At 41.4% G+C, this 27,740-nt stretch overlaps 1 protein-coding gene across 2 annotated transcripts in view; it reads right to left on the reverse strand.

Moving 5' to 3' along the window:
• Positions 1-5,210: 5,210 nt before the first annotated feature.
• APP (amyloid beta precursor protein) overlaps positions 5,211-27,740 on the reverse strand; it is a 216,363-nt gene continuing 193,833 nt past the window's right edge. For both annotated transcript variants that reach the window (XM_030477303.1, XM_030477302.1), the window contains 3 exons: positions 16,620-16,720; positions 13,415-13,561; positions 5,211-6,180 (listed from right to left, as the gene is read on the reverse strand). In XM_030477303.1, coding sequence (XP_030333163.1) covers positions 6,079-6,180; positions 13,415-13,561; positions 16,620-16,720 — 350 coding nt within the window. In that variant the 3' untranslated portion in view covers positions 5,211-6,078. The remainder of the gene's footprint in view (positions 6,181-13,414; positions 13,562-16,619; positions 16,721-27,740) is intronic.

Below are 27,740 nucleotides of genomic sequence, written 5' to 3' on the forward strand. Positions count from 1 at the left end.
ATGCCAATGCTATGCCATTGCAAATCAGACTTCCTCTGTTTTGAGCCTCCACTGGTAGGTCCTACACCCTTTAGAAAGTGTCCTCTGGTCCCTGCTTAGTGCACTGATTATGCACTGAAGAGGGTCAGGGTGGGGGTGTTGGTTGTTTTCTGGATGAACCACAGATCATAAAGTGGGATTGGGATCATGGAGAAAATCTTTTCTTGGCTCCAGGTTGTTCCACTCTCTGTGGGCACGTGAACCTTTAGCGTGCGCCAGCACCAGCGGATTTGAGAGAGGACAGCCTGACACCCTCTCTGGACCAGGCCTTTAGGGCTGCCCTTGGCAAGCAGCAAAGGGGAGCTTGGCCAGCCCTCCTTCAGAGAAAGCAGCTCTTACTTGCTGCCTGAAATCAGCTTGCTCCTCCTGACTTCCCCTTCATTTATGGGTTCTTTTAAGGATAACACCTATCCTGGGGCATTGAATAGAGAGTTTTATTCTCCATATCTACTTTTTATATACCCTTTTTATGTCAACCATGTAAAATTTAGGCTTTATAAAACACAGGCTATTGACTGCTAAACTCTTTTGGTTGATGAATTTTGGCAGCCCATAGACTTTCATAGCAGATTTTCTAGAAACCCTATTGCCACAAACAGCCAAGTGCCTTGGCAATGCAGGTCTTCTATGCCAGAAAAAAACCAAAAGACAAACTGTATCACAATTGCTCTCCAAGTAAGTAATGGGCACAAATGATATTTTAAAAAAGACTGGGATAATTGCACTTGAGCCTTCTGTTGCTCATTGTTTATGTCAGTTCTGGGGACACTTTATTCTGCTGCTCATAAGGGGTTTCTAATGGTCATACCTGCAAAGCAGGTGACGATCATCTTTTGTAGCGCTGTGTCAGAGAGCACTGGCAGCAGATAAGGGTCTCTGTGATAACTCCCCACATGCTAAACATGGCTGTGGTTCAGCTTCCCACATCCAGCCCTCACAGTGCCAATAAGCAGAGTCCATCCAGGTGGTCACAGGGCACCACACGTGTATGGCATGAAGTAGGATTCTAGCCCTCACTACTGCATAGAATGGTTTGGGTTGGAAGGGACCTTAAAGATCATCTGGTTCCAACCTTCCTGCCATGGGCAGGGACACCTTCCACTAGACCATTGTTCATTTGTTTCCAAGGGGTTCTAGACATCAGATTACGTTGCTGGAGCTCAGCTCTTTCCTGCCAGTCTGGCAGGGACTGCTGCTGGCCATAGCTTGGGTTTGCTCCCATCTCTGGCAGTGGCTGGAGGGGTACAGGGCTCTTTCCATAACACCTTTTTAGAGGAGCAGCACATGGGGTAAAATAGGATTTTGTCTCAACCCAATTAAATGGAAAAAGATCCCACACTTGAAATGCCCCCAGAGCTATAGCTTAGGCACAGTTAGATGGACCCAGTGTGGTGATCAGGGACTCAAAATAGCCATAATTACCACGTCCTGTTTTGGATCAGCAGCAGCGCTGCAGCTGTTTCAAGGATCTGCTTCCTGCAGGTGCTGGTCAGGCCCTGCTGAGGGGTGTCTGCCCTGTGCCAGATAGTTTTCTCTCTATTTTTGTTATTTATTTATTAGCAGCATTTAAATAGAGTAATGTTTGCCTTTTGATCCAGGTGATATCCTCCCTGAAACAGGGGTGGATGCTTTTATCCATTGAGCTACCTTAGAGAAACAGGGTTACAAGCACAGGAAACTCTCGTTGGGGAGACTCATTCTCTAATGCAGTCTCCAAATTCAACTTTAACTAAGAATCCCATTAAAGCCAGAATAATTTATTACTTCTATATAAATCACAATACTTACTTATGTTCGGAACACTTAAAGATCTTTCTATATAGTCAGACAAATAAATTTCCCAGGAATGTAGGAAGTTGTAGGGAAGATTTAGTGCTTGCTTCTTCTAGGAAGAAGGTGGAAGAGCGAATTACTGGGAAGCAGCGAGAGAGAGGAGCCATCCTGGCCTGACCATATCAAGACCTTCATTTTCAAGTGGTGGAAAAATTGCAAAGGAATGCAACCAGGATGCTGCACACAGCATTATTTGTAACCTGTTCTCATATGTCATTAGGGTGTTTTCAATCTTGCTGCCTGGAGACATTCTAACAGCAGCTTACCCACCACCCACAAAATCCATTAGTTTAAAAAATAAAAAAATGAGTCCTTTGACCAGACAGCGATGGCCCTAAAATTGCTTTGGTAAGTGCAGATATAATGAGGATGGAGATTTCGGAGCTATATGAGGATCGTGGCAGACCTAATGGAAAATCGAGCCACCGTGATCTGTTCTCTGCAAGGGCGACACCAGGCCTTGGTTTGCTTCTCCTAGATTACCCCGTAGCTGGAGAAGCAAAAGCCAGGTGCTGAATGCAGAGCATGGCACGTATTTTAGGGTTAGAGTGTTTTTTGGTGTGGCTCCTCTGGTACGTGCCTGATAACATCTGAAGCTTCACCTTGGATCTAGCACTCATTAATCTGAGTGGGCCCGTGTACATCAACCAAGAGTGGGACCACCAGCATCTTCAAAAGCCAGCAGGTGTGTGAGTGGCTGAGGAGGTTGGGGCTGGTCCTCATCCCCGCCCGGCACTGCTCTCCCTTTGCGGCGTCACTCTCACCACCTCTGCTGATGGATCTCCAGTGTAAGCACTCCCTAACCCCATTCTGCCGAAATGACTCCGGCTGGAAACTCTTCCCATTAAATGTATCGACTCAACAGCCAGGGCTGCTTTTATTTTATTTATTCCTCACCCTGAGTAATTTCCTTGGGGCTGGAGAGGGGAATTTTGTTTCCAGCCCATAGCTGTACACAACCGCACTGCTTGGTTTATTGCTGAAGTGGGTGATATCCAATCAATCCCACACCTGGAAGTGAGGTGCTTAGTGACCACCCTCTGTCAGCTTTTCTACTTTATGAACCTGTCAAACTGTTTTTATTCACTCCTAATACAATCTTTCCACAATAGGGAGCTTGCATGGCTAGAGGAAGCTGCTGCTGTTACCTGGGAACTGTGATAAACTGCTATGCAGCTTTTGGGGGCTGCAGCAGCCAAGAGAGTGTTCCTCTTGAAGTTTCAGGAACTTTGTTCCCCCCCCTGTGCTTTATGTGCATGTCATGGGGTGCATTTATTGCCTCTCTGTCAGGAATGTGCCTGTGTGGAGGGAATCATAACAATGGATTACTTAATCAGCACATAAAACTGAGTGATTAATTAACAGGTCATCCATGAGTAGCAAGAGCAGCACCACTGTCTCACTGGGCAAATAACCCCGCACCAGGAAGCTTGACTGTCTAGGAATTTTTGTTCAATGCAGTAGCATTTTCTATAACTGGGATTGCAGGAGATTATGGTATTATAAATGAGATTTGCTCTAAAGGGCAGTGGCCCTCTGTATCTTATGGATTAGTCCAGCTCTCCTAGAAAGAGTTTTCATAAAGCTCCTTTAATGAGACTGCACTGAATTGAATTATGTCCTGTCTTTCCCGCAAAGTGGGATTTTAATACGATACTGGATGTGCACACAGAAGGGTCTCTTATGTATTCTTTTCTAGGGGTATGCGTGACCTATATAACAAGACCTACACAGACAGACACAGGCCTAACCCTAAATATTTGTAAATTAAAAAAAAAGTTTGGTTGCTCTGGAGCAATTTGGGACCTCTGCTCACCATCACCCATTATTCTGGCCCAAACAGTCCAGCTTTAAAACCAGAGATGGTAAATTCTCTGGGGACACAGGACTCTGATCCCTTGCACTGGCTCCCTTGATGCAACGGGGATGGGAGAGCAGAAGGCTGGCACCTGGTTGGCGACAGGTGGCAGGCGACAGGAAGCTCTGGAGTTTTTCCTGCTACTGGTTCAGAGTAGCAGGTGCCTCTTCATCATCCTACATCCTCGCAGGTGGCTTGTGAAGCTACCTGCCCTGGCTGCCCCCTCGCTGAATGACCATACCTCCTGCTCAGCCAGCCAGCACAGCTGTGTCGCAGGCCAGCAAAGTTTTGTGGAAGGACATGGATGAGGAAGGATGAATAAGTGCAGCAGGGCTGGAAACTGTAATTTTCTCTTAGCTGAGACTCACCTGCTTACTTGAGCTGTGCAGCCCTGCAGCTGCCACACCTCATCTTCTTGTGGAGACAAAAGCTGCAGGCGATTCTGGAGAACAGGCTGCCACAGCTTGCAGACAAACTGAGTTAACGAGAGCCTTTCCCTGGATAGATATTGCTATCTTTATTCTACTCCTAACTCTCTTAGTCCTGCTTTATCAAGCCCATTTGCTGTAGAGAAAGAGTAATTAGCTTGCTTTCTCATGCAACACGCATCTCCAGTTTTGCTCCACGACCCAGCCTGTAGCTCTGTTAGCTGATCTCCAAACTCAACCTGCGGGGTAGAGGCCACCTTGAAGATCAACAGGTCCACTCACGCACTGTAGTATCGCCTCTCTCAGCAGATCAGCCCTGTGGCGCAGGTTGCTATGCTGTCCCTCTCCCAGAGGGCCAGGCACTGAAGGAAAGCTCTCAGCCATGCTTCCAACCAGCCATGAGCAGAAGGCGCTGGGCTGGGGTTTATGCACCACAGCTCACCATTGGCTTTGCCCTCTTCCTGCAGCTTTTGAGACAAATTACTGGCAGTGCTGTTTTACCCTCCTTGGGCCCTGCTGTCACTGTCACGGCACAGTACTGGGCTGGATGGTCTTGCAGCCTGGGAGGCTCCTCCATGTGTTCACCGATGAGGCACATTGCAGGGCATTACCTTGCCAGGAAGCTGGCAGAGGCAGAGCAGTGGTGGGGTGAGAACTTGCTGGCAAGTTGCTGCTGGGGATGGCTGGGGAGGCAGGTTAGTCATTCACACCACACTCCTGCATGAGCAAGGGTGGCTGGTCAGCACAGAAACACACCACTACAACAGGGCTCCTCCAGGAATGTATTTATTTACATTAAAAGACTATTATACAAACTGAAAGAGAGGAAAAGAAAAAAAAGAGAGACAACATCTTAGAGGGGCAGGTGTGCTGAAGTCAGCGCCTCTCACTCCCCACCCCATCTTGCTGCCACCTTCCTTCTGCTCTGGTCTGACTGTGAGTGCCGCAATCCTCGTAGGAAAACCCCTTCCCAACCCTCTCAGTGTGAACATGTTTTCTGTTTAAGTGGCTTTCAGAAATCATTTTCTGCCTCCAAAGAAAACTCTTGCCCAAACGTTTTTTTCTTAATTTATTTATGTAACACAGTGTAGAAAGCTATCAATTCATAAGCAATGGTTCTGTACAATCATCCTGCAGAGGATCCCTGTTAATTTTCGACCAGCAGGCACTTTCCCCCCCCCAGAAGTGCTCACAATTAACAGGGATTCTTTTTAATATTTTTTTTTAAGATCAAAAAGATACATGGAAAAGAAAATAAAGTTTACCTTTCAATGCCTAAAGTGTGCACATAAAACAGGCACAAAGAAACGAATGTGTATTCCCATGATTTCTACGTCACTAATACAGCAGAGGCAACAATCTGTACAATAAAATGCAGCTGCAGAGGAAAAGAATTTCAATAACTCATCTGGAATACTTTTTAAAAAATGTTGTTTTACTTTAAAATGCATAGTGATCAGAAAAAAATGCTCAGCAAAGAGAAGCAGCTAAACCCCCACAGACACAGAAAGCATCCCCCATCAATTCTTAAAGCATATTTCAATTAGGACTTAATTTTGTCACAAATCACAATAATAATATACAACTGGCTAAGGAGCTACATGATAAATAATTGGGAAAGAGAATCTATCCATGCACTAGTTAAATACAGCTAACCTCTTTACAGTACACAAAAAACATTCATTAATAATGTAGTGTAAAGACTGAAATGTAAAGAGAAAGAGAGAGAAAATACATTACTGATTTTATTAATTCAAGTTCAGGCATCTACTTGTGTTACAGCACAGCTGTCAAAAGGCGAGAATGAGTAAATAATAAAACAGAGTGTTTTTCTTTCTTTCCACATTATTCTATAACTGAACACCGATGGGCAGTGAAGCAATCATTCTGCTGTCCAACTCATGAGGCTGCTGTGGTGTCCTAGTTCTGCATCTGTTCAAAGAACTTGTAGGTGGGATTTTCATAGCCATTTTGCTGCATCTTGGAAAGGTGGCGCTCCTCTGGTGTCACTGCAGCATCCACCTGTTGTGAGAGAAACCACCAGTGTCAGATTCTTGCTTCATTCACAGCATACCCCACATTTCCCCACTTTACAGCCATCCAACGTACTTTGTACCCTCCCCTGTACATTCAGGCAGAAAGCATTCTATGAAATGCAAGACAGAGTTTGTTTGACAGGTTCTTCCCTGCCCTGTTCCCCTGCCCTCGAATTATTTTAACCAAGGGGGGAAAGTAAGTTGAGTCCTGAGCCAGCTCAGTCCAAATCTCCTAAGAAAGTCTAAATAAAAGTCTAAAATGAAGGTGGCTGGGAAGTGACAGGGATACTTCTCCACTAAACTAAGTAGTAAACCTAGGATCTGGAGTCTCTCATTTTGAAGGGACAACTGTCTCTGAAAGCTCTTCACTCCAAGTTACACAGGACTGTGAGCAGCATCATGAACAAAATCAATAGAAAGCCCTGCACCCAGCAAGAAATGAGAAACCAGCAAACAGCTTTGAAAACCAAGAGATGATCCTTCCAGCTTGGACAGTCGCGGTTTACTTTTTGGACAGAGTAATATGCAGGAGAAGCTAAGGCTAAATGAACAATTCTGCAACTCCTTTTTTTGCTGCAGGACTTCAAAACCAGCTGACCAACTCAACAGTGCTAGCTTTGGTTTCTGTTGTCTGGCTCAGGAAGCATGCAACTCCACAGACAGAAAAAGGAGATATATTTTGCATCTCCCTGCTAGTCCTGCATTATTAGGTTTTTTCCCCTAGGATATACTGGTATCTATACTTGGGATCAACTGCACATCAAAAGAAACGAAAAAGCTCACTAAGAAGCTGAAGGAAGTGGCATGAGGCTGCCTTCTGTCTATATTGTGCTCTCAGATTTGTTGCAGGTGCTGTGATCTCAAGACCAAAAAAAAAATTACTGGGAGAAAATAAAATGTGGGTCACAATGAAATGACAAAAGGAGCCAGGCACAAGGTGAGCAAAAGACCCCATTGCACTCATGGAAACAGAATTTCTCTGGCTCCAAGATCGAGTTTGGTTCAGCTTAGTGACAAAAAGCTTGATGTGTCTGCACTGGTTTAAGTATTTCTACTTTACAAAAATTGACCTTTCTTGATTAGTTGGAAGACAGGCATAAGGACAGCTCAGTCAAGACTTCTCCACTGAATACCTGCGGCGGCTCCACAAATCATTTTCTTCCTTCACTGAACATTACAGTAATATAAAACTCCATCAAATTACAGTGGGCAAGAACAGTCTCTAAATGTTAATGAGGTATTTTACCTCTGCTGTGCGAGCTCAGTAGCTGTTGTGTATTCAAAACCTACCATACCCTGGCTATCTTGCTAACCACCTACGAAAACAGAGCTAAGAAAGCCTGCTTGTCAGCTATTTCACTTGCTATCTGGTACCTCTAGTGTCTGACAGCTCTTAAGAGAGAAGATAAAAAGCCAATTTTACCTTGTTGAAGTTTAAAATCAGGAAAGTGCCTAAAACTCTAGGTATGCACATTTTCCTTTGGATTCCTGTAAATAGTGACCTTTAGGAAAAACATCCATTTACTTTTAGCATAAAAATAGCCTTTTAGATAATGGAAAGTGTATTCTCTCAAGAAGCCTTATACAGCAGTCTAACTCCAACCTTTTAATAAAAAAGCAAAGGAGAAGTACTTATATCTGATACTCATTTAAAATCTACTCTACAATACTGGAAGTAACTCAGCTTAGTGAGGACAGACTATGACCCTCGGTAAATTGTTTCGTGAATCCCTGGAGAAAGATTAAGGTTATGTTCTTCCATACTTGGGACAAACGCAGGCTGTTCAGCTTGTTTCTGCAGTCATTCTTTTACTGAGGTGGGTTATACCACAGTAGCACCGTTCTCACAGTACCACCAGGAAGTGGCTCCTCTCAGAGCCATCTTCTCTCCTGATGGTCTTTTGTCTGTTTCTGAAGAGAAGAAATGGTTCTGTGTGGCACATGAATTGGGCTTCTCAGATGAACTGCTAACCCCAAATCTGATTTTCCTATCTGTGTCCCATCCCAATCTCCTCATCCATATTTCAGCTCTCAAACTGCATTTTCAATCAACACTGTATCTTCCATCAAATCTCTTTGTTACACAATAAACACACATTTCTGTGAAATGCCCAACTTTAAAGGCCACATACTGCTTTTGCTGTGAAACTCTCTGTAGCTGGGAGCCCTGAGCCTTCCAGCAAGCCCCTGACTCCTGCCGGCAGGGAGCAGGATGGCAGGCAGAAAGGATCACTGGCCTGAGCTGACACTGTGCTGCCTGTGTTTCTGATTCTGCAATATAACTTGACCTTTTTTGTTGTTAAAATACTGCCATTAAAGGCTGTCTTTCCCCCTCACCCTCCCTTTATTTTTCCTAAGTTGCATTTGCGTGCAGTAATTCTCTTATGCAACAAATCTCAAATCCATCTATTTCTTCACCTTCTGTGACATGTTCTTCGGCAGTGAGATCCTGTGTATAGAGAGAGGTCACTCTTGCTTTAAGCTGCTCTTTCCAGATTTCCCTTTTTTAGACATTTATGGGGGGGCAGAAGGGAGCCTGTTTTTCTTTCCCTGCCCCCTCCCTCTCCAGAAGTGACAAAAGAAACTTTTTTTCCTGGAGGATGCAATCTCCCCCTGGCCAGCCCATGTGGGTGGTGAGTGCTCAGCTTGGCTGTCAACAATCATTGTGATCCATCAAGGACAAGGGAACCCCAGAGAATTTCACAGCCCATCTCCTCTTCAACCTCTACACCCAAATCCCCAAGACATTTCTGTAAAACAAGGTGCTCAGCAGCCAGTATAAAGCTGTGCACTCGCATTTTAAAGACTCGTCCATGCCTGCTACTCAAGCCTCACCTATGCCCAGCAGAGAAGGCAGTGGTGGGGCAGGGTGAGAGGTAGTGAGAGATGATCCTGCTGTCTGGCAGAGCACTTGTTTTCAATGCATGTCATCAGTGTAACAGCAGTAGGGCCTAACAAATCCATTCCATTTAGGTTTTGTACAAACACATAAAAGGCCTAATCCCTGCCCTGAGGATCATGCAAATTTAACAGTGTTAACTATTTCCGTTGTGACAACATTGCTGTATGCCATCTGCTGCTGCAGGAGTTGTCACTAACATGGCTGCAAAGGGAAGTGAAGAACAAAGCAGGGAAAAAAGCAAACATCCGTGTAGCCTTTTCAGCACTTACAGAAAATAAGAATACAAAGCAAGTGCACAGGAAAAGCCACCCTTCCTTTCATTCTTGAAGGGGCTGCTGTAGCATCAATTCAGTCCTGGTTCTTGTGCACAATACCAGGCTACTGAAGTACCTGGTGCTTCTCCAAATCAAGAATTCACAAATAAACCCACTGACAGATTCTCTTCCAACATGAAATTAAAGCACAATACGAAGCTCTGGGGTTGAAGAATCAGGGAACTCTGTGTATCAATACATGCCGGGGAGCATCTTCCTTTCTGGGAGGCTCCCCCACTAGGCTGGGATGCAGAGGAGGGGTATGCCAGATCCTGTGCTATACTTGATATTTAAGCTCCAAACAACACTGTATTGAACTCTGTCACCCAGTTTAGCTTAAGCCTCCCACTCAGCACTTCTTATTCAAGGACTAGAAGATGTGATAAGCACACAGCATAACCTCCTTGTGGGAAAGAAATGGGGTAAGACAACAACATAAATAAAAGAGAATCAAAGAAAGTGCAAGGCAGAAGAGGCTAAAAAATTGACGAGAAACTAGAGAAACTTGGAAGAAAATCAGGGAGGAGAAAGAGATTAGGAAAAAATGTAAGTAAGCACAGTAAAATCAGACTGAATTTTTAACACCCTTGCACAATATTCCATATTAAAGAGTCTCACTTTGAGATAAAACCAGGTTATAGTGGAAGTCCAATAACCTCTGAAATACGGCATTTACAGATGAAAGGGATTTACTGAGGTTCCTACTTGCAGTCTATTTTTTTTTTTTTAAATTTCCCCTTTAGCCTTCAAAATGACTAGTGCTGGTACTCCCTTTCCTTCCTGTAGCTGTCTGCTGCACGGTAATCCATCTCACTGCCAACCTATGTGCACTATCGCTCATCCTCAATGTCGTCTTTTCTACTCGCTTTTACCCATTTCAACTCTGCCAAACTCTTCCTCATGTTCCTTACAACCTCTGTCCTAGCTATTGCTCTGCCAAACGACATGCCTTGAACCCGATTACCTCCTTGTCAGTAAATCCCTAAAGCCCTTTATCACTTTAAGAAGCTTTTTGCACCCATTACGGAGGTGGCAGAAGTTGAATGCAGCATATAAGAGGTGTGGGTACTCCGGGGCTGCTGAGAAGCAGCCCTGACACTTCTCTTCTACAACATGATGCCTCTTGAGAAAACAGCTTGGTCAGGTAGATAACATCTTTTGAGACTGTTTGCCCATCTATCCCCTTCTGTTCCACCAGGCCCCGGATCTTTCACACAGAAAATCCTCACGTGGAGTCAGGAAGATAGCAATACTGCAGAAAAATTCACATGCTGCCTCTACACACATGGGGCAGATCAAAAAATCAGACAGGAGATGCTGGCAGCCCTCAGAGATTCACTGAACACAACAATGGTAAATGGATGTTGCCTAATATACACCTGCAGATCAGACCCTTGAGAGATGGGCTTTGGAGAGTACTACAACAATTTTAATGTCATCTCTGCTACTGCTGTGAGCCCTCCCATTGTCACCTCTCCCCACATGCTCCTGCTGGAGGTGCTGCCTCCGTAGCAAATGAGCTTCAAAGAGAAGATCCTCAAAGAGGGACAAGTTGAGACAGTCAGCCTTTGTCCATAGCACATGAGAGGGGAGAACCACCTGCTTTCATGGAGGAAGTATGCTCCTGCAGACAGCTCCCATGTGCACATATAGTAAGTAATGTTCAATTCCTCAGTCAGTTATTTACTCGACTGTGGAAGTCTTTTTCCTGAGGAAGCTGCAACATTTTGAAACATTTTTATTCTCAGACATGGGAGAAAATCATTATGACACTTTTTCTAAATAGGACAAGCATATTCCTCCTCAGAGCTTCAAAAATGGCTAACAGGATTTTTAATAACATCTATTGTTTAAGAAATCATAATGAAATGAGAAGCAGTATTACAGAATTGAGTTTTTGGAAGATAAGCACACAGGTGGAATAGGACCTGTTTTGTAATCTTGCATCCATTATCACAGAGTTAAATTCTCACAGTAAGTTCTGACATGCAACAAACAGGTTGCAAGATTTGTTAAAATATACTCAGCCAACCTAGATCTCATGTACAGTTATTTTTACATCAAGTGATTTTTGCTCTTCACGCTTTTTGTGCGTAGCACATCAAAGGTATGCTGCTGCTAAATAGATTAATCCTCTTTAGAATGGAATAGCTTAATTTTGAAAACATTTTATGATTAAACCTTGATTGTATATGGATCTTTCGGTGGATTCCCTCCCCCCAAATAAGTGCTACAAAATTTTCACCAACCTAGGGAAAAAACAGATGTTATGCCTTTCTTGCAGGCGAGAAGCTCAGACAGTGAGGTTATGCAGTCTGCCAAGACCACAGAGCAAGTCTGGCAGAATGAGGAATCCTGCCTGCCAGTGCCAGACACAATGCAGCAAATCTACAAGGCAACACCATCTACAGTGTGGTTCTGTAAACTGACTAATATTATTGGTACATCTGCATGCTATGGCTTTATGGTTTTATCTGAAAATTGTTTTTTATTCCTTAAGTGATAATGTCATTTTGACATGAATTATTTGTTCAGCTTGTGCGTGTTATTTCTAGTCCAACATTTCCAAATTCACTGTCACTGAAGAAAGTCTGTGGGAATCCAGGATTATCTTTGCCATGTTGTTCTATCAGGTGAAGCTCATCTGAAGTTTTAAGGTGTTACTGCAGTAATGGAATGTCTACATTCAATATCTGATTCAGGTCTTTGGCCCAGCAAGCCTCCTGGCCTATTCTGTTGTCGCTAAATTCAGCCAAAGGACGGTCTGATGCGCAACTGTTGGCAGCAGCTATCAACTTGGTGGTTTAAAATTAAAATCTGTTTCAATTTTCTACAAAATGGGCTGGAAGCTTTCATATGGAAAGTTAAAGCCGAGATTCTTGTTTGCTATTTCCTGCCTCTTGGTCCAGTATTCTGCACAGCTTGCTGTCTGCTCAAATCTCACCCCAAACAGTTGGTGCTCTTCTGACCATGTCTCTCTGGAAGCTTTCAAACCACATGGGTAACCACAGCATGGACGCAGGGATGCACAAGCACTGTGAAAGGCTTACTCAAAGATTTTTAAGACCCTTCACTGCCCCAGACAATGGAATACATGCATCAGGAAGCATGTATGTCTCCAGCAAGACCAAAGCTAGGTTCATTTGACTCAAGGCGAAACCAACATAACAAGGAAAAACATGTGTCTCTAGTACTTGCTAATACAAATACTATCCACAAACCAGACACTCACACAGTAAACTATGTATCAATATGCAAGAGAAAAAAAAAGTTACATGAACTCCCTTCCAGTTCTCATAATTAAGTTTTTCTGCCTACTGAGATCTTACCTTAAATCCAAGCAACAGATGAAGCATTTTAACCTGCTGTAAACTGACCAAAAATCTACTTGGTAGATTTGGAAGACACAAGGGTTTTCATCTTGAAAATCTCATACAGGAATCTATGTATTATTTGTTTCTCAAATCTATGAGCTTCAGATTAGCCATAAATCAAAAGCTGTTAGCAGCAAACGGAAATCTCGTTTATAGAACAAAAAGTAATAACGTATCTGTATAGGTAAAATCCTTGTCATGTACAGCACAATCCACAGAACAGCTGCCTCAAATGTTTATTTGCAAGATAAATAAAGAATTCTGTGTGTGTGAATTCCCAACAACAGTTCCCAACAATTCCCAAACCCAGCTTTTTCCTCTTGTGCAGTATCTTCTCATTGCCCACTGTTACATTTCCTCTAAAAAGAACCTTCACATTATGTGGTGATTGGTCTGGGATAATTCCAGAAGAGATTTTTGTGGTTTTACACCCAACTTAACATGGTTTATATTGCGCCTGCATTTACTAAATACGGCAATTTGATTCCACTCTGCTAGATGCAACTACTCCAACTCTGAACACGAGGCTTGCCAAAACCATGGTTTCTTCATTTGTAAATACATTTATAGAGCAGTGTGTTGACTGTGTTGTACATGTGACACCAGTTGTGCTTGGTAGTCTTTTCTTACCTCCACAACCCCATGATGAATAGATGTGTACTGCTTCTTCTTCAGCATCACCAAAGTAATGACAATGACTGTTGCTATGACAACACCTCCCACCATAAGTCCAATGATGGCACCTTTATTTGAACCCACATCTTCAGCAAAGAATACCTAGAAAAGAAAAACAGAGGAAGGTGGCCAATAAAAAGCTCACTGAATATCTGGTTAACCTGTCCAGCAATATAAAGCTTACTGAAGTATCAATAATTAAACACTACTGCATGTCATCCTAATCATTCAAAACTGGATCGCTATACAACACCCTCACAGCTGGAGAAGAGCAATTTGGGAAATCTGGATTGCCTTTGGCGTAGCAGTGCTGTGGCTAAGGGGAAGACTCATCTCCGTGTTTCTTCTTCACACAGGTCTTAGATAATAGCTGATTTTTTTCTTGGGTAAGCAAGTCAATATAATTGCAAAATGGCTGATGAGTGTGTAAAGGAGTAACCAGGGAGCACGCACGTTTTTTACTTTTAGAATGTTAATCATTAAAGTGCTCACAAATCTACATCTGTGTGGCTTGTTTGGACCATGATGCATTTCTTTGATAAAAGAGTAGTGAAGACCTGCAGGACAACAGCGAAACTTGCACGTGGTTGCAGCTGGGAGAAGATCCTTACACCAAAGAGACAGAGTTCAACCATGCTGATTTAAGTGATCATCAAAGAATGCTTCAAGATTTTGCAGGGTAAAGGGAGATGGGTGATAACAATACTCATGTGAGACCTAGATGCGGTAATAGTTGTGTGAAAAACAGAGGTCACCTGAATTATATATACTGATAAGGCAAAACAAGGACAGCAAGATGCTTTACCATGCATTCAGTAAGACTGGCTTTTAGCAACAGGAGCAGGTATGAAAAGTGGTGACTGTTTTCACTGACCTGTTTTGTATTCAACGAATATGCTAGATTACTTCACATCTATGCATATTTTACAAACCTTTTGTCTGCTTGTCAATAGCAGCCTTTTATTATTATTATTTTTAACCAAAATGAGCAAAAAGGATTACATTTACAGAATTGTAAGACTACCTCACTCTGAAAGACTAAATACTTTGACAACTATTTAACAAAAATGCAGAGGGAAGCAGGAAACCAGCTGAGAATTATAATGAGCTGTATAACATTTGCACTCTTTAAGAAACACAATCTTCCTCAGAGAGGTATTAAAGCATGCAGTATAAATATTTATATTGTTCCTAGTCATAAGCAAAAAATGTGTTTGAACAAGGTTAAGATTTCATTAGAACATACACACAATGGACAGTGTTGGCATAAGCTGAAGTGAAGTAATAATTTCTTTTGACAATTTTACCTGCCCAGGACTGAAATTCTGTTACCATACTATTTAGGAGCACTGTTGAAATGCCCCAGCTAATATACATGTGTAACAGAGGAAGGCCTTAAGCACTCTGAGCCATGAATATCAACTGAATGTACAGCTAAAACATGAACATCCATAAAGGAGAAAATAACTGCAATTTCAGCTCGATTCAGAAGTTCACGTGTAAAATACAATCTGCAGCTGAATTCAAAGGTATATCCTCAGGAGATTGTTTCAGTAAATCCTACCAGGGCACAGAGAAGGAAAACACAGATGAAAAAGTATTTTCTGCTTAACGCTTTTGAATTAAAGCTAATGGAGAAGGGCATCAGCCAGGATATGGCATGTGGTAGACAAGCAATACTGTGTAAGGCATCACGCAGTACTTTCTCAGGAATACTGGTCTCCCTGCTCAGTCTCAACTGAAAAGACAACCTAGAGGACAGTTTGCCAATATTTAAGTAACAGTTGTACCTACGAGTAAGAAGTATGGCATAAAATGCTTTAAAAAGTTGGAAAGATCCTATTTTAAGCATGGCACAGATTACCCAAATGCACGGATTACAACTCATTTCCCATCAGCCACCATGGTTAAGGGTTGTTTCCAGCACCAAACTGCTCAGGATGGTATCAAACCACTTAAACATTAAAGGTTGCTGCTGGGAAGTGCATATGACACAGGATCAATAAGTCTGTGTCTGAAACACATTCCTGCAAGTGCCTTCCCTTCGATAAACTACATGGGTTTACTCCGTCAGGATGTTTAACCCACCTGAGCTAAGCATGTCAGAATTTCCCAAATTAGTGCTAATGCATTTTGGATTAGCTCGTCAAACTGGGAATTCTCAGTTCTCAGCATCAAAGAGATGGCAGAATATCTTTTCACACAGTGATTGCCTAGTTCAAATGCAAATTTGAATCCCATGTTAATTTTAATTTTCAGCACTACTTAGCTTTAAGAATATATTAAGAAAAAAAGCTTTCAAGTTTAATATCTGGATAATGAAAGTCATGGAACTGAAATCTCATCATGTAATATACCTTTGAAAAAGAGGAAGCAGAAAAGGTTTATAGTCAACACTGCTATATGTGTTCTTCATTACTTAGTAAGGGATTGAAAAAAGCTTTTAGAAAATGCTTGTTCTTACTTACATTGCTTTCGGTTGCTACTTCTGTGCTCATAAGAAGCACAGTTCAAATGGGCAACAACATTTTGCTCCTACCTGCCCTTCACCTGTTAGTAATTTAATATACCTTAAGGAACAAAACACACAGATAAATCCAAGTATAATTAAGGCCAACAGAGAACCTCTTCTTATCCCAAGCAGGCAATCTTGTGAAAAGTTATGCTCCATGGAGTTCAGCCTCCTTCATGCACCACCACCATCTGTTTTGACAGAAAAGGAATCTATTCCTGAAACAGTGTCACTCTCTTTCTTGCTGCATCATGCTGCGGGTCTCCATAAAACTTTTTTTCTGTTCTTTTTTAAACTTACTTACCATTCTCCTCCCTCTGTATACCTTCTCTTTAGTTATGAGACCATGACGGATGGACAGTGGGACAAGTATTGCCCATATGACCACATACAGTCACACGACAGTGCAACGCAGGCACTGTCAGAATTTCCTCTCCCTTGAGACTTAATGGCTTTCCATCCTCTCTGCTGACACTATTCCAGGTTTACTCTCATTTAAGAGAGAACCAGAAAAATCATCATCTGTTCACATGAAATCTTTCAGCATCCACATCTCTCAGGGGAAACATGGCCATAACTGAACCACTAGTTCAAGACTGATTTGGCAACTCAAAATGGATGCGTGGAAAGCACCGTTTATTCACTCACCAGCTTTTGATGATGAACTTCATATCCTGAGTCATGCCTGAACTCCGCATCCATCTTCACTTCCGAGATCTCTTCTGTTTTAACATTGGTCAACCCAGAACCTGCATTGCACCGCAATGATAATTCATTAAAGTCATTGACTCAATTACGTTTTGCTTATCTCCACTGTTACAAGAGCAGATGGCAATCACTCACGCAGAGGAGGTGTGGTGCAGTGTGAGAGGGAACTGGGAGGAAAGTGAGGTACATTGGATGTTTCAATCCCACTGAGGTGACACAGAATGAGCTGGTAAAATTTCTCCTCTGTTAAATGTTCATTAATCCACTGCAGCTACGTTGGTATAAGCATCAAAGTCTTTCAGCATGAAACACTGCAAGAACTAAGCTGTGAAGGACCAACAGGTCTCCTGAATTGGCTCACAGGATGCAGAGAGATCTGCTCTGACAGCCTCTTTAGCAGTGTCAAGAAAATTCGGTATTTAGGCTGAAATCTTCCTCCTCCCTAAACTCAGGCTGATGTGAGGAAAAAAACCACGCAGCCACAGTGTAAGGTGGAAACCCCAGATACGCTATTTTCTTGCTTCCTGTGGGTCTGTGCCTTTTACACAAACATGCATAAAAAAGAATTATTAAAATGTTTGTTAAGTTTACACAGTTCTTATTTGGTTTTTTTATTTCAGACTGTTCAGAATTAATATGATTCTAGTCTTGACTTTTGTCTGAGGCATGGTCACTGTCCTTGATTAGAAGCACACTGTAAAGCAAGTAAGCAAAGCTTGCAGCCATTTTAATTGTAGATAGTTTTGCAGTCTATTCTTCCATTACTGGTGTAAAGGGGAGATGCCACAGTTGTCTAACTGGAAAGAAGACCAGGATTTTCTCCCAGAAAATAGCCTGAGGAGAATGAGCCAGACTTAAAACAGCTAAGCAGTACATCCTATATGTGTGTCCTGAATGAATGTTTTGTCCTGAAAAGCTGGCTCTGGCTTATAAAGAACATATGGGTATTCACGTAGCTAGTTATTTTCCTGCTCAGTACCAACTGATAGACATTTGTATTTCTTGGAGGTACAAACACTGCAGAAGCATGGTGTTTATGAGAAGTTATTTCCTCACCCTATCTAATATAATAAGAACAAACTGGTTCTAATTCCTCGTCTATATTTATTTTAGCATTTTAGCACCCCACCTCCTCTCTCCAAGCCTTCCTTCTTAGTATTTTGGGCTGACCTTAAGCTCTGATGCAGAAGAAGAGCCTCTTTTTAAAATTCTCAACATTACTGAGTGCTCTTGTGCTCCACTGTGTCTCTGGACTCTCAATAAATTCCTGAATACTTCCATGTGCCAATGAGCTCCACAGTCTGAAGTAGCACTCAATGCAAGAATTATTGCCCTTTTATTGCCTTTGAATGCGCAATTTCTTTTTCATTACATGCTGATTTATTTTTGTATTATGACTCAGCAAGAACAGACCTTTCCAAGAACTTCTCTGGACTGTACAGACAATTGAATTCAAAGGTTCTGATCTTTCTTTTCACAATAAACCATGCAAAGGAGAGAACAAGAATCATCTTCATGCAGTAAAGTATTTACAGTTATTTTCTTGAGCAGTCTGACTGCCCCATAAATTCTACCTTGTGAGTGTCTGCCCGTTTTGGGTTTTTTTTTTAAGGAATAAAGCACTTAAAGATCTCAAATCTCTTTATTAAGCATCTGATTTTTGATGCCACATTACTGTACTGACAAAAGTATACTTTGACATTTATACATGAGAGCATTTCTAAATGAAAGAACCGTAAAGTACTTGAAGAGTTGCAGTTTGACTACAAACCATCATGTTCTGCCAATGAAATCCAGGAGGAAATGGAGGTGAAGAAAATAAAGCCCAGGTGGTACCTGAAAATAGGTTTAACATTCTATCCTTGAAGCAGCTATGGTTAGTTTTCCAGATTAAAATAGGAATAAAATTTACTCTCCTCTGCACATCATTTCAAAATAGCCTCTACACCTGCATCAGTGGGAAGTGAAAAAAACGAAAACGTGTATCTGGCTACATGCCTCTTCAAAACCCTTTTTGTTTTTAGGATTAAAGGGGATGGGGAAAAACCCAAGAGTGGAATAGGAGTGCTCTGCATCGATTAAATAGCTGGGGTAAAGGGCTTTCCCAGGACTTGGTTCACTGCCCAGAGCTGTAGTGGTTGATGAGGTGGCTGGCTCCGAACTGCTTGCCATTGTGCACAGCCACACTTGCTGTCCCTTAGACATGCTGGCAAAAGCACCACATGGGAATTTCCCCAAGGCAAGGGCCTGGGGAATTGCACAACTCTCCTGCTACAACTGGCAAATTCACTGAAGCTATAAATATTGATTAAAACATATCCATACAAATACAACATAAATTGGCAAACAATCAAGTTCTTTTTTGTTGAGTCCTGTCTCCCAAACTTCCTAGAGGTCACTGGAAGAGTTAGGAAGCACATGGGAAACAGTGATTCGGCTTGGATGACAAGGATTAAGAGGGAAAGTCCTACATGACTTTCCTTAACTGATTAAAAGGCAGGAAATGAAGTGTAAATATACAGCCATTTTTCACAACGGAGGAAGGTTACCAGCAGGGTCCCACAAGGATCTGTGCTGTGCTGTTTGTAAAGTGATCTGGATAAGGGAGTGAATAGCGATGTGACAAAATTTATTGACAAAAAAGAAAAGAAAAACAGAGGAGAGTCAAAGTAAAACCAGCTGCAAAGAACCACAGAAGGATATTACAAATTCTGAGTGAACAATAAAAGGGAAATGATATTCATGTTGACATAATGTAAAGTGGTGCTCGCAGGGACACACAGCCCTAACTATACATACACAACAATAGGCTCTAAATTATCTCTGTTCCACCCAGGACAGAGACCTTGCAGTCACTGTGGGTAACTCTCTGTGGGCAGTTGGCTCAGTAGCAGTCAAAAAAGGCAAAGAGAAAGATAGGAGTAATTATGAGGGAACACAGAAAACAAAACATCGTTACAGTGCTGAATAAATGATGCATCCTCATTTTAAACCTGGCCATCCATTCTGGCCACCTCACATCAATCGATGGCAGAACTAGAAAAGATACGATGCAGGGAGACAGAGACGATCACTGGTATGGAATGGTTTCTATACAAGAAGGACTAGACAAATCATGAGTCTTCACACTGGAACAGACCAACCAAGGGGTAACATTAGAGAGGCCTACATGACTGTGAATGACAAGGAGAAAGTCTACACAAACGGTCACTCGTTATTTCTTCTGAGAAAGTACAGGACATTAACATGGCTATGACACAGCAGATTAAAAAATAATGAAAGTGTGTGTGTATATATAATTTGGCATAATGCAAAATTGGACTGTGGAACTCATTGGCACAAACCATGAGGATGTTGAAAATACAAAGGAACACAAAGCAAAGAAGAATGCTCCATCCAGAGTTACTAAAAACAACAGTGACAATACAACTTCCAGTCCTGGAACCTACCAAATGCTGCCTGCAAAAAGCTCAATGGATGTGCCAGGACTGTAAGGCAGACATGAAGTCTGTAAGTATCCTGTATGCACCACTGCTAGAAGCAAGATAATGGACTTGGGTACTTCTGCTCTTGGGGTTTGACCACTTTTACTGAAAGCAAGCTACGATATCTCAGACCCTGTGTCTTTGTTAGCTTCAGTTAAGCAGAGCCACAGGCAGGAGTTACAGCACCATTTCAGGGGCGCAGAACAGGCCAGGAGCCATCACACCAATGAATGAGTGATAGAAGATGATAAATTCATCAGTAGTCTCAGCTGCTGGAAAAATGCAGGCTCAGGTTTTCCTAAAGCCACAACTCTGAGGGCTGGGTGTCCTCTCTTCCTCCCATTCCCATTAAATAGTAGTATGGGAGCTGTACTTCCAGCGTGCAGCAGGTTAAACAACCTTTTGCCTTGATATTAGGCAGAAATATTTTGCTTTGGGCCAGGTGACCAAGGTCTGGTGGCCTACTTGGCCTTACCAATCCATAAAACCACAAGGAGATCTGAACACAAAGTAGCACCTGCTATTAGGACGTTAATGACTACTTAAAACTTAGTTCTGGCAGCTAGCAGAGGCAAAAGGTCAGAAACAGAAAAATCTTCCATTGCACTAACAAACCTGACAGAGATTTTTTCCTTCCTCCTATCTCCCTTAGAGTTGAAGAAAACAACTTTTAGAAGTACAACTAGGGCAAACTGGCGGTCTCCTGAAAATAAGTGATTACATAGTAAGAGAAGCAGGACTGTACTGGAATCTATTAAGTACCTGATATAAGACAAAAATATATGTCGGGGGCTGCAAATGCCTTTCCACCATGTTACTTTATAGAATTTAGACTTTCTATTTAACAGGCTTCTCCTTATTTTCAATTAATTCACTTTCTTGTCCTGGCGACTACATATTTAGACCTACATGGTAAAATCAAAGATTTATTTTCTAAAGGTAGTTACTGAAGAAAGAAAACTCATCAGAGGTGTGTGAATCAGGTTAAGATACAAACAGCTAGTACCTATCTATACCACTCTACTCTTGTGCTGAAGACAAGCATACAAAGAAAAGTTAATGATATGATAAGAACTTTAATTCTGACACAAAATAATGTTTTTTCACTAGCAAGTCTAAAGTACCCAAACGCAAAAGCCAATGTAAAACAAGAAAAGCGAGAGGAACAGACTCACAAATAATGATAATTATTAGTGCTTTTCCTTCTGAATTACATACAATCTCTAGGGAGTTGTGTTTCTAATTACATCAATTTAAAAATGCTATAATTCAGCTGGCAAATATATTAACTTGCAACTCCTCAGAAAAACTGACAAAACTATTTAGCCATCAAAAACACAGGCTTAAAAGCACCTAGTAAAATCCAGCAAAATAAGCTATGACGGCATTTAAGTCTATTGCTCTCAATTAGCAAGGTTAATTAATGCTTTTATACATACATGTGTACACATGTACATGTGCGCACACACACACACATCACCAAACATCAAAGAGAGCAGCACATGAAAACCTTTCTGTTCCTTGCCCTTAAAGGAAAAATAAATGGAAGAAAAAAAGACATACTGAGTTAAAACCTACTCACATAAAATAAAAAAAGTAGCTACTTTAGGGAACGCCTTATTCTTACACAGAAAGCTTTTGTGTTTGTGTAACATAAATTCAGGCTTCAAGAAGAATAAGAGTATAGAATGAATTCTAGCAAGTATGCAATTAGGTGTACATTATCTACTACACTACTTGTTAACACTACCAGCTAAGTAACAGCCTAGCAAGATTTTGTGATTTTGTTTTGCAAGGATTTGAAACAGTATTTAGCTGTGCCTGTGGTTTTCCAGTTACTTTCAGAGTTAAAAATTAAACCTCCTAAAAATTAAAGTGAAGCGCAGCTGAAACTACCAGACCTGGGTCTCTACGTAGAGAAAATGAAAGGTAGCACGTTTAAGCAACAGATGAAATTACTGCATTCAGGAAAACATTTAACTCCATGTCCATGAACTGTCTTTGTGTAATGGCAAGAACAAGAAAAGATTTGTTGAATCGAGGCCTGTTACAAGTGTAGTAAACAGCTTTATCTGGGTAAAGCTTCATCTACGATAAAAGGGCAGATGGAAAGCAATGCAGTGTTTGAACAATTACCTGGCTAGATACCTGCATGTTCTTCCAACTACTACTTCCATATGGCTCTATGACTTTGTACAGGTCATTTCATTTTGAAATGAAAGAAGAAGAATGAAGATTATATACTCAGTTTTGCAAGGACAACTCATCCTTGAGGACTAAGTACTTATAAAACTGCATGGAACTAAAACTTTCTGGTCTTTTCTTAGAAGACAGTGAAATGGTGGTTCGCTTTAACTTTGTGGATGACTACAGAGCTCTCAAATTGGAGAAAACAGAAAATAAGTGCAAAAAAGAATCTCACTGGAACTTAATATGAGATACCCTTTCTAAGAATACCAGAGATTATTTTAAATGTGTGTAAAAATGAATAATCCAAATAAGTAAAATTTGGTAATCTTTCTGGTATGTCAATGCGGATGCTGTGCATATGCACATATAATCACATTCACAGTTAATAACTATCTGATTTATAAAACAAAATGATCTAATGGAAAAAATCCATTAATGATTTTTATTTCGTAGCTGCAGACAGTTGATTTAAGACAACTGTATTGAACTAATATCGCCAAGACAGGAAAAAAACCCTGGCCATTTCTGTCAAGAAAATCATAAATAATTCACTAAACTGCTCTATGCCCTCACCTCATACGGATTGTAGCAGATGTGCTAATGGTTCTGCAGAACAGCTATCAGTCTTAGAGCCTCTGCAACCATGTATACCACCCCCCCAGCTTTCTATATAATGTAATAAAGATGCATATGTCATGATTTATTGGTGGAAGGGCCAGAGACACAGAAGCAGCTTTATGTGCAATGTCTCCTCAAAATTATTGACTGATTGCAAAAACAATCAACTGTCAGAGTTGGCAGAATGTGTCGTCCCCCCCCCCCCCCCCCATATTATATGGAAGAAAGTACCAGTTAATATAACAAAATCCTTGCATTGTGAATAATGGACATCCTGTGAATGACATCATTACAGCTGTTAGTGGTATAATTACAGTTGCAACTGTGCAGCAAATGATAATATGATCAACCCTGAACAGAGCACTGGTTGTTTTCTTTATCACCTTGAATTTCAGAAAATTTGCTGATACTAAGCAGCATCCATTCTGATGCAGGTTCTCTAATCTTCACTCAGTTTCCACAGATCAGACCTGCGGAACTAACATGAGTAAAAAGGATCTTGCTTGTGAGTATCTAAAGATGTTTTCATATGTATCTTTCTGTGTGTATATGTCTCTCTGTATACACACACAAAGAGAAAAAGTTACTAACAGACCCAGAATTCAGCTGCAAGAAAATGTTCATCCTGAAAAAGCAACCTCTGGGGCACAAGTGAGGAGGAAACACTATTGAAAACGCTGTTACAGTGAGGCTATCGAGAAAAGAGGTATTCTTTCTATTTGAAGCTCTTCCTGTGGAAATTCTCAGGCTGGACTGAAGCCTTCCAATGTCTTCCTGTACAAAGCAGTTTATAAAGCGCAAGAAACATCATACAGCTCTTAATTTGTGCTATATTAAAAACCAGCTCAGTGGTGACTCCTTAGTACGTCTAGATCTAATTTTCCTTCCCTTTGTCGTTTTCAGGAAAGAAACAACAAGAAAGGGATTTAAGCATAATTATTATTTTTTTTCCCCATTTGTGTATTAAAAAGTAGAAGGACAGTGTGCTGAAGCACTAGACTCCTTTTCAAATAGTAGTGTGAATCATACAGATGTTTTATCTATACTAGGAAACGGGGGGTCCCCCTGACATTACTCTCCTCCTGCGACTGATGTAGATCAGATTCAAATTCAATCTTCAACTGCTGACAGCCAAGGTGGAGTGCAACAGAGGTAGAGGTTGCAACAACTGGCTTAGATTTTGGTAAATCCTGTAAACTTGGCCCTTACTCACAAGCTTTTTTGCTCTATGGATTGGACAACTCTTCACTTTTCCTGATTTTACTCATAGACTTTATTTTTTGGAGGTGAATCACGGTGAACTAACAAGATTCTAGTTATCACAAACACTACTGACAACCAAGTATTTGCTCTTCATTTCTGCACTGTGACCAAATTCTCTTTCTCCTGGGATATGCACAAAGGTCATCTGAAAGATTTTGATCTATTAAGAAAAATGTACTAATCATTGTAAGAATGCTGTATGGGTGAAAAGTGGTAAAAAAAAAATGGAAAAGAGAAAAAGGTGCATGTTTCTATGTTTATCATAGTCCTGTCAGAGCTGATTTTCTTCAACGGTTCGGAACACCTACAGAATATTCACTTGTCCTTATTTCCAGGCTTGGACTGTTGCAAGTTGACATAACACCTGTTTTTTCACCCTAAAGAAGCAGGTCACCAGCTTGTTCACTTGAGCAAAACAATTAGAAGCACAAACTGGAAAGCGAGGACTCCGAAAAGGGCAAACCTTTCAGGAAAACAACAAGAACCTGGGCAATTAAAACAAAAAGTTACAAGCAGCTGCATGTATTAATCTGCCTCCAGGTCCCTTGTTAATGCTTTTTCATTGTAGAATAATATCCTTATTTTTCTTTTTTTTTTTTAGCCTCAAACCATAAAAACAGATACAGTGACTACAAAACCCCAGTTTCTCTTCTCCCTTTTTAACCTGTAAGACAGAAATTTTACCTATAATTAGCAAACAAAACAAATTTAAAGCACACAGTTTTAAACTGTCAGAAACCCTTTTGTATTTCACAGTTTAACTGAGACCCCACCTGCAGTACTGCATTCAGCTCTGGGGCCCCCAGCACAGGAGGGACACGGACCTGTGCTGGTCCAGAGGAGGCCATGAAGATGCTCAGTGGGCCAGAGCACCCCTCCTATGAAGACAGGCTGAGAGAGTTGGGCTTGTGCAGCCTGGAGAAGAGAAGGCTCCAGGGAGACCTTAGAGCAGCTTCCAGTACCTAAATGGGGCCTAAAAGAAACCTGGAGAGGGACTTTTTACAAGGGCAGGTAACAACGAGACAAAGGGGAATGGCTTTAAACTGAAAGGAAGTAGACGTAGATTAGCTATCAGTAAGAAACTCTTCACTATGATGGTGGTGAGACACTGGCACAGGTTGCCCAGAGAAGCTGCGGCTGCCCCATCCCTGGCAATGTTCAAGGCCAGGTTGGACAGGGCTTGGAGCAACCTGGTCTAGTGGAAGGTGTCCCTGCCCGTGGCAAGGGGTTGGGACCAGATGAGCTTTAAGGCCCCTTCCAACCCAAACCATTTTATGATTCTACATCTGATGCCACAGACACCCTGGAGTTCCAGGCGGCCTTAAGAAGTCATTGATTCCGTTGACTCCAACAGAAACATACTGACCATGCCAATGGGTGTATTTCTGGTTTTAAAGCATGTCAGACTGTACAGCTCCTGCTAGTACGCATGTAAGAAGTTGGAACTAGATGATCTTTAAGGTCCCTTCCAACCGAAACCATTCTACGATCCATTTGCTTTTCTCTATTCCTAGTTTATGAAGCTACTCAGACTGGCATCATTCTTTCCAGTTAAGTTTTATCACAGATAAATTGTTTTTAAAGGATGATGAAAAATCAGGTGGACATTTATCACCAAAATTTATATCAGTAAGGACAAATTTGCAGAAGTCTGGACATGGTGTTAAAGGCATAAGGAACTTAAGATCTACCAACAGTGAAGAGAGTATGTTTTGCTTACTGTTACGATACATTTAGCACTATTGTAAAAAGGCAAAATCCCTATTTCACAAGCCCATGTAATACACTTTATGCTGTGAAATTCAGAATGCAGGCACAGCAGTGAGAGATTTCAGTCTCTCCAAGGAAGCAAGCATCATCTCTCTGCAGAGGAATGTGGCACACATCCTTGCCAGGCTGGAGGGGTTCACTCTGTGCCAAAAGCAGAGCATGGGCCTTCGCAGCACTTAAAATCTGTGCTAAAAGTGATGAAGGCAGCACAGGCCCCTGGACAGTGCTGCTTCTGCACTTGAGCAGAGAACTGAGGAATTAACCCACGTGGTTTTCATAGTGCAAAAGTTACTGTACCTGCTGGAAATTTCAAGCCATAATGGTCATATGTTGCTATTTTTTACCTCTCCATATGTAGCATACACATTCAGAAAGATCACTCATGACCTATGCTAGCCATACTTTTATTATTATTATATATCACCCAAACAAGAAAATGCTCTGATACGGCAGACTAGAACACATCATTTCACTCTGAAACTAGAGTGTGGCAGTGTGAGAGAATCCATTCTCTAAAGAAGGGACACCAAAGGTTTCTGTCACATGTGTGTATGCGTGAGGGAATAGAAGGGAGGAAGGAATAATCTTTAGCAATAAATAAGGGCCTCATAACAGGAGATTTTTCAAGGTTGAAAATTAAAATAGTTAACAGTCTCAAACTTCAATATTAGAAGAAAATTCCTAGATTGAACTAACATTACAAAATTCGGATTAAACACACTAATTTTCATTTGCGATGAAATTTCTACTGCTCTTGGGGAAGAAATCTAATCCAGAAGGCAGAGATGTTCCCTGATCCCATGACTTTTGGCACCGTTGGACAGCTAACTCTGTACCTGTTTCCAGGCTCTCTTCATGGAATGAATTACAACTCTGAACACAAGAAAATATGTCAGACTCCTAAAACAGTGCTAGGAGCACATTACCTGGCAAGCCTTGATATGGGTGAATTATCAGAAAGGTATAAACACAGTAGGAGGGTGCTGCCCATACACTATCTAGTGGACATTTGTGGAGGAAAAGATGAAGATAAAAAGAAGACAGACTGATCAGTTTGATCTGAAGGAAGAAACATAATGATGATGTGACACTAAAATAATTCTGACCCTAAAATATACTGATCTCATCTCATTATGTGTTGGAGAGTTCTTCTGAAATGAAAGGCTGTTGGCTCTCAATAGAATCTGCCATTTCAAGATAATCCTAAACAAATGCAAGAGGAAATCCACCTAAAAAGCAAAAGAAGTTAGTATGAAGAGCAATCTTTTACTTTGAAAATTGGATTTGTCCCATTTACTTTCTCCAAATGTTTGCAGCCTGACTCACCAAGCTAGTCATCTGTTATTACTCTGAAATCAATTGGAAGACACAGGTATGACAGAGGGCTAATAATCAGCCCTCTCCATCCTAGAATGGAATGAATAGCTGTACAGAGGTGTCCTTAGGGAATCCAGAGGGAGCATGTATGTATCAATTTTTAGATACCTGGTGTTAGCCAAGAAAAATATCACAGTAAAAAACATTGATGTCCCCTGCATGAATGTATGAATGAATTCTTAGCCCCAATCTCAAGAAACTGTACACTCTACATAGAGGATTCAATATTTCTATCACACATTCCCAAATTAAAAGTACTCTTTGCACTAGGGGGTGCCGTGTCTACCACCTCCTGCACCTGCCAAAGCATTATTGCTAGAAGGGATGACAACTTGATACGAGTATCAGTTCTGGGTCT

The sequence above is a fragment of the Strigops habroptila genome, chromosome 2 (genome assembly GCF_004027225.2).
Source record: "Strigops habroptila isolate Jane chromosome 2, bStrHab1.2.pri, whole genome shotgun sequence".
In the NCBI taxonomy this organism is placed as follows: domain Eukaryota; kingdom Metazoa; phylum Chordata; class Aves; order Psittaciformes; family Psittacidae; genus Strigops; species Strigops habroptila.